We start from the raw sequence: 7,586 nt of genomic DNA on the forward strand, positions 1-7,586 counted from the left end.
ATTATAAAATATTACTGCATCTACAAATAATATCCAAACCAGAAAGTAATGCATCTTAATGTGTTTTAGAAATGTTGCCTAAAATACACAATGACAGTGACCACATTTTTATGCTTCACTAAATATTCTTGGGCTACAAATTTTTAAAAACATATTTTAAACATATTTTGTTGATTTAATAAATAGAAGATTTTGACACTTCCGCCTCTTGGTTCAGTACTTCGATTTGCAAGACATGCTTTAATTGGATGAAAAAAACCCTGTCTGTGATTGGCTGGTGATGTGCTTCATTCACATAAAACTTGGGTTGCCGGCGCAGAGACGGAGCGTGAGCGAGGAGGCTGGGAGGGAGACGCAAATCAGTGTTACTCTGCGCTCAAGCTGGTGGCACAATAATAATACTGTAGTATTTCAGGTTAGTACTGAACACCTTTAGCAGCAAATACTTCTGTTCTAAATACATTGAAACTGGGCTGTTACTGGTTTCAGGGTATGCAAATGGTTTTTGTCAAACATTCCTGCTCTTCGAAATGCCTAAAAACATATATATTTCTTTTTTTACTATTTCCCCCTCTGTTACACAACCTGTTGCTTTGAGCTGTACAATAACCGAGGAGGGAATTCCCCTAAACTTTAATAATTAGGGGGAGAGAAAAAAAAAAACTTTGTAAAATCAGGTGTTCGTACATTTTATCTGACAGGAAACGCTGTAATGTCTGTTCTACCAGAGGAGTAAAACATTATTCTTCTTTTCTAAAATAAATTAAAATGCTATTMCACCAATAATAAAATAATTTTAAGCTATATATAATTTTGACAGCAATAGTATTAATATTTTCATTTATTTTAAAATATTTTTTTAATTTAATACTGTGAAACGTTTGTATTTTTACTCAAGGTACACAGTCGATATCTCAGACCAGCCTGTTCCTAAATAAAACAGCAACTTGCTGCCTGCTAATTGTATGTTTTTATTTTATTTATGCCTTTTTAAAAATTTTGTCAACAGTTTAACACTCAAAGGCGGTTTGGTCCRCCAAATCTGAAGATGATGTTTGTTTGTGGCCAGTGCTGGAGAAACGGCCAACTAAATGAAGCTGACAAAAATAAAAAGTATTGCACAGCCAAGGCAAGACACACGTGAGTATTAAATTTTAGACATCGCATTAAATGTGTAACGAGATGAAAAGAGTTCAGCGCCTCATGTCTCTTGTGTCTTTCTGACTCAGGTGGACAAAAGAAAGGCGAGTTGTGCTCGTAAGTTCCCACGAAAGGAAAAAATGGACAACAGTAAGACCACTTCCAACCAAAAAACCCATCCCGTCTCAGTTTGAGGTGAGTGTTCCGACATTTTGCAGTTGTCAAATAATGTGTTTCAAAGGAATATTAACCAGATGTTTTTTTGGTTGGTTGTAGATTTGCATGCATGTGACAGCTGGCAAGAAGTGTCAGTACACTGGGAACTGCACATTTGCTCACAGTGTAGAAGAGAGAGACCTTTGGACCTACATGAAGGAAAACAACAGTGAGTTCTGTTGACATCATTCATTAGTAGAATACAACTGGGATGTACCGTATTTACTCATGTATAATACAATCATTTTTTGAACTTAAAAAGCATAAAAATCTAATTACTAATAACCCGTGTATAATACTACCCCCCTAATTTATGGATGATTATTGGAGTTAAATTTCTAGTATTATACATGAATAAATACAGTAATTCAGCTCACATTTTTAAATGCCTTCTAGTTCCAGATATGGATCAGCTTTATGAGCAGTGGCTGCTGTCTCAGAAACCTGGCTGGGGTGAGGAGATGTCCAATAATTCGATCAGAGAGAACGGCAAACAGATCCACATGCCAACAGACTATGCTGAGGAAGTGGTGAGTTAGAAAGCCTTCAGATGCAATCTGCTTTGACCTGGTTATACACACAGCTGTCTGTGAATAAATCAACCACAATTATAATACGATGTAATAGCTTTACACTATACTTATAGTAAATCTGGTTGTTACATTGACTTTGTATATAGCTTGTAGATAATCAGAAAATTTAGGAAATGTAAGTTTTACAGTACTAAACTTCAATTATAGAATGATTTTAGTATTAAGATGTTAACAGATACATGCAAAATCAAGTTTTTTAGCCGTTAAATGCATTTTGTTGTGAATTTGGAGTCTGTAGGAGTGTGTACTGGTGCTGCGTAGATATCTTTATATTGTTTGGGTCATTTTTTTTTCAACCCGTCGAGTTTTGTCTATTTTCTGTGACATTTTCTAAACTGTCACAAAATTTGCAACGGAACAGACGGTCTGGACTTAGCAGCTACAATTTGATTGTCTTCATTCATCCTCTGGCTCCAACATGTAAGGCTGGATGGACAAGTCTTCTGTTGCTGACATCTTTTAGTTAATTTGTAAATAAAACTTTTCTACACTGCTATATAGTTGTAAATCCCTCTTATCAAACTCGAATGGACCACTATGGAAGCTGGATGGTGGTGGGGTGTGAAGCGCCTCATTAGCTTTTAAAGAGACAGCCTCAAAACGAGTTGATTCAGAAAAGGGGTGAAAGAGGGGCTTGTGGAGTTACAATGAGGAGGAATTCAGACCAAATCATTGAGTTCCACTTTATATAGAGCCAAACAGAAAGGTTTAAATATGAAAAAGGATTTAAAAGCATGAYATGTCTACTTCAATATTTGTTTTGATTGTTGCAGGCTGGCAATCACTGTTGGCTGTGTGGTAAAAACTGCAACAGTGAGAAGCAGTGGCAGCAGCACATCACTTCAGAAAAACACAAGGAGCGAGTTTTTAACTCTGAGGATGATCAGAACTGCTGGCAGTACCGATTTCCCACCGGCACTTTCAAAGTTTGTGAGAGGTGAGTTTATTAGGCGAATAGGCGTGTCACTTGTGGTTCTAAATGCCAGTATTGTGATTTATTTTATTTTTTGTGTAACAATAAATGATTTGTTTCAGATTCCTCAGAGGCACGTGCACAGAGGACGAGCTGTGTAAGCTGGCACATGGGGAGCAGGAGCTGAAAGAATGGAGGGAGCGCAGAGAATTCCTTTTGATGAAACTTGCCAAAGCCAGAAAAGACCATCTTATAGCACCGAATGACAATGACTTTGGAAAATACAGTTTTCTGCTTAAAGACATTAAATAATGATGTAATGAAAATATTCATGCCCCTTTGCAAATAATGCAGTATTCAAACAGTCTAGAGTCCGGTTGTTCTTGAGGGCCTCCGCTGAGGCCAGGATGGAACCTGACCACAGCATGATTTTTAAACGAAGGGCGTTCAGGACCGTCCCTCTGATCGATGGCTGGTTCTCTCTGAGCACAACCAGAGTGTTATCATCTGCAGCAAATATTCAGAGTGACACCTGAAGCTTTGCTGCGCGTTGTTCTGTTGAACAGCTGAAAATGGTATCAAAATAGCATGTTTAACCTTGATCAGAGACGTGCAGATTAGTTAACCTAAAAGAAAGTTTTTTTTTTTTTCAAAAGCAGTTTATTTTAATGACCTTCAAGTATGAATTAGATAAATGGAGAGTTCAGTTGGCATACTTGTGTTTGACCATTGAATGGGTCATTTTAATTTCCATTTATCTAATAGTGTTACCAATGTAATGGATACCCTACCAAATAAAGCTTCATTTTATAATCTACTGAAAAGGCTGTTATTAAGTGTTCATTTCTAAGCAAGAGAGAGAAATACTTCTGTGAAACAAATATTAAGAAAACAAGTACATATGAACACTGTTTTGACTGTATCATGAATATACAAGTCTTTAATTGTGATGGTGATGACATGTTTGTTTAAGTTAACCTTTATTAAACTGAGTTGAGTCTTTAATGTGAAAAACAGTAATTCATTTAGTGAGGCTTGCAGCTTCACTTTTTTGGACACTTCCAGTCCAAACGTCTCACAATACACCGACACTCCAAAAGTCAAGTCTCCCGTCTTTCTGAGGTTCTTTAACATCTGTTCAAACTGACTGCATTTAGGTCAACATCTGCTGCAGCTCCTCCACCTCCAGCTTCCACATCTGTCTGTGGAGAACAGCAAAGTCTGAGAGGTCGGCCATTTTCACAGCTCGGACCACTGGTTCAGGGGAGACGGCCTCTACGACACCCATCACCATGACGTATTTCCCTGCAAAAACACCAGAAACAAGACTAAAAGGAAATGAGTTGGAGATGCAGACCTGTAGATGAATGCATTTAATAGGGACTCTAATGACTTGGAGGGTTTCAAAATAAAATACTGTTGCACTTCAAAAATGAAACTAAATTTTAGATTTTTAAGTTAAAGCCCTTCAGACAATTCTCATTGTCACAATAAAAAAATAACAAAATACATAAAGTTAAGTTCATGACTGAAAATTTATTCCTAGTTCCACAGCTTTTAGATGAATAAGAAATGATATTTGTGTGACAACTTTAAAACACCCATGGAAAATAAAAAAAAAAGCCAGTTTGCATTATTACTCTACAAAAATTAAGTGATTGCTCAATACAAAAGTTTTGTTTATAAACTAATTCTGTCCCTAAAAACTTGGATTTAATTTATTTTAGTTTTACCTGGAAATAAACACGGTTTTCCTCTTGGGATGTTGTTAATACCCTGAACTGTAAATGTTCCCGTCTCATCCAMCAGCAGCACGGTATTCCTCTCCAGCTGAACCTCCAGTACGGTCCCCTGCATCCACACCAGCGACACCCGCAGAGAGCGACCTCTGCCCGCTCTGATGACGAAGCCCTCCCCGGGCCGCTCCGTGGCCGCCCGGCTTCCCGCCGCCCTCAGCTGGCCGGACAGCACCTTCACGGGCGGAGGACGTTTCTGCTCTCCGCCTGTTTTCTCTACAGCGAACATTGTGGCCGAAGAGACTATTTTAATTTCTCCCAACCCGCCAAACTACACTAACCGGAAGTTAGTTTTTCTTGAGCAAGAACTTCCGGGATGAGAACTTTCAAAATAAAGCAGGATAAATTTTAATTCATCCGGATGTGAAAAACATAAAATTTAAAGACAGGAAAGGCGGAATAAGTAAAGTTGAAATAACTCAACGTAAACCATTTTCATTAAATAATTTTTATTTCTTTAAGAATAACTGAAGAAAAYTGTTAGCAATTTCTGTACATTTGTTTTAAATTGTTTTCCCTTGGGTTAGCTGAAAACCTTGAATGCTCAACGGGCCTGAAAAATGTTATGCTGCCACACAGTGCACTTTTCACCTAAAAAGAATCTGATTAGTCCACAGGCATCCGTCAGTTTCCTTCWATATATTCCAAAAAGTTCAATAAGTCTCGTCGTCTCCAGTTTCACTTTTCGTTTGCCCCTCTTCTCAATCCCAGTTCGTCATTGTCAAAAGAGGCACATTAGAAATACTGCCATTTTCCAAGGACTGTGTCTTTGATTGCATCGACAAACTGTGCAGGCACCCAGTAGACCCAATACTGAGAAGCTTCTGTTGGACCCAACTGAAAAGCCTAGAAAAGAAGGGAAAACTGGTGAGGACACAGAACGGCTTTTTAACATTCAAGCAATGCAGTTTGTTTGAAAGCATGGCTTTAATAATAAATACTGTTTGAACAGCAGTCCTACAATAAAAGAAGGAAAATAAAAAAATAAACTATTATTAGATCGCAGGTCTCCTTTGCGAGGAAGGCCTGGGCCTGAAAGCAGTCTAACATGTTTTTGGTCTGTGGTAGAAACCAGAGTACCCAGAGAAAACCCACACAAGCACAAYGAYAACAGAACATGTGAACTCTGRACTGAGCGACCCCAAGTCCGAAACGGGGATCTAACCTATKACCTTCTTGTTGTGAAGCATCAGTGCTAACCACTGATCCATCGTGCTGCCCAACTTGAAGAAGAAAAGAATAAAAGAAGGCACACGTCATTTTTTGTGCATAAATTCCACTCCACAGACCATGACGTTTTAAAACAGGCCTGAATAGCTTTCATTTTACAAAATACTTTCAATGATTTTCCTTTAAATGCTTTGTCCCATCTACAATCATTTTTTCATCAATTACTTTGTGTTGAATTAACTCACTACCTTTCTTTATTGTGTATTTTGTGTTTTAATGCTTTCACTTTTATTTTATTAATTATTTTTATTGTTTTATTCCATTGCAGCACTTTGAGATTGTCTGTAAATGTAATATGTTACAAATACAATTCATTATTATTAATATAATTACTATTAAGATATGTGAGACCCTTAATACCTACAGTCCTGACCAAAACTCTTCAATCGCCCCTCCTTTTCATTTTATCGTWCCCCTTTTTTTGGTCTTGATTAATAAGTTTTCAGTCTTTCTGAAGGTCTTTTAAAGATTTTTAGATTTTAGCTGCTTRGTCCACATCAGTGTCTGACAATTTTCAGAGTATTTTTACTTTGAAAGCATTTAAATATGATCTACAAATCATTTAGGCATAAACTCAAAAGAAGAGCCAGCGTTGTGTTGACACATAAGAGACAATTTGGCAAAGAACCCTTTCTTTTAAATTAGCTCTTTCAGCATTTTGCCATTAGCAGCCTGTCAAGGACARAATTTACTCGTTAATTTAGATGGATCCATAAAAATAGGATACTTAGCACAATTTAACACGAATAAAAAATAGTTTAGCACCGACAAAGTGATTCCCAGAGTTATTAGTAGAAAACTTGTCATTTAATAGATGATTACTGAAGGATGATGCACGTCTCAGCTCCTATGACAGAATTTTGCTGGATTTTCTTTCTGGTTTCTCAAAATCCCAGCTTTCAATTCTGTTTTTATTTATTTATTGGAAATATCTTTTAGTCATAGCACTTCTTTTTTAAAACTTTCCTAAATTTTGAGCACACACTGCACAATATTGTATTGTATGACCTGAATATTCAATTAAATTTTGTTAAGAGAGTAAGTAATTATAACCTTAAGTGTATAAGAGATGTTTGTAAAGCACAAAATTCGAACAAATTTGAAGGACAGATGTACTTCAGCCCAAGGAATAAGATTGTGGAACAATCTGGAAAGTGATTATAAAAATGCTGACTCAATAAATTTATTTAAGAGAATGATAAAAGTTGGATTGTTGAAGAAATATGAACTTGTATAATGTGCATTCATAAGAACCGTTGTTTGAGAGGGAGTTAAAGTTTTTGTTATGTTTTGTTATTTGAAGACTATTATTGTTTCAATTTGTTTATTTTAAAAAGGGAAATTTTTCTTCTTTCTGCTGCCTTTCATTTTATTTGTGTTGTATTATTATTTGTTGTATGTGTAGCATTTGTTTTGTTCTTAAATAAAATGAATAATTTTTTAAAGTGTATCTTACCCCCCTGTGAAAAGATAACTCCGCCCCAAGTCGAAATTTGAAAAATGCATCAAAGTGGATAGGGGAGGGGTTGTGGGTAGGGAAGGGGAGGTTAGAGAGCGGAGGTGTGGCCAGGACGAGAGAACGCGACAGGCAGCTAGCATTAGCATTAAGCATTATGATGTAAAATCCTTATAACTTACAATCTGTACAAGTTGACATGTGTGGGTTCGGGCTGAAACTGCCCCGCTGCCTTTCTTTCC

The 7,586-nt window shown here is 36.9% G+C and overlaps 3 protein-coding genes across 4 annotated transcripts in view; 1 reads left to right on the forward strand and 2 right to left on the reverse strand.

The window, feature by feature from the left end:
• zc3h7a (zinc finger CCCH-type containing 7A) overlaps positions 1-3,679 on the forward strand; it is an 18,142-nt gene extending 14,463 nt beyond the window's left edge. For both annotated transcript variants that reach the window (XM_014023777.1, XM_014023783.1), the window contains exons 18-23: positions 1,010-1,140; positions 1,230-1,335; positions 1,417-1,525; positions 1,753-1,886; positions 2,723-2,886; positions 2,985-3,679. In XM_014023777.1, the coding sequence (XP_013879231.1) occupies positions 1,010-1,140; positions 1,230-1,335; positions 1,417-1,525; positions 1,753-1,886; positions 2,723-2,886; positions 2,985-3,174 (834 nt within the window). In that variant the 3' untranslated portion in view covers positions 3,175-3,679. The remainder of the gene's footprint in view (positions 1-1,009; positions 1,141-1,229; positions 1,336-1,416; positions 1,526-1,752; positions 1,887-2,722; positions 2,887-2,984) is intronic.
• Positions 3,680-3,773: 94 nt separating this feature from the next.
• On the reverse strand, positions 3,774-4,945 carry rmi2 (RecQ mediated genome instability 2). The gene is made up of 2 exons (XM_014023804.1): positions 4,596-4,945; positions 3,774-4,167 (listed from the first exon to the last, which is right to left on the reverse strand). The coding sequence occupies exons 1-2, from the start codon at positions 4,885-4,887 to the stop codon at positions 4,016-4,018; spliced, it is 444 nt and encodes a 147-aa protein (XP_013879258.1). The 5' UTR covers positions 4,888-4,945; the 3' UTR covers positions 3,774-4,015.
• Positions 4,946-5,319: 374 nt separating this feature from the next.
• Positions 5,320-7,586, reverse strand: part of ubfd1 (ubiquitin family domain containing 1) — a gene marked incomplete at its 5' end in the record, with an annotated part of 7,499 nt that continues 5,232 nt past the window's right edge. Inside the window, 1 exon segment of the mRNA XM_014023816.1 lies at positions 5,320-5,504. Coding sequence (XP_013879270.1) covers positions 5,394-5,504 — 111 coding nt within the window.

The sequence above is a fragment of the Austrofundulus limnaeus genome, unplaced genomic scaffold, assembly GCF_001266775.1.
Source record: "Austrofundulus limnaeus strain Quisiro unplaced genomic scaffold, Austrofundulus_limnaeus-1.0 Scaffold4, whole genome shotgun sequence".
NCBI lineage: Eukaryota > Metazoa > Chordata > Actinopteri > Cyprinodontiformes > Rivulidae > Austrofundulus > Austrofundulus limnaeus.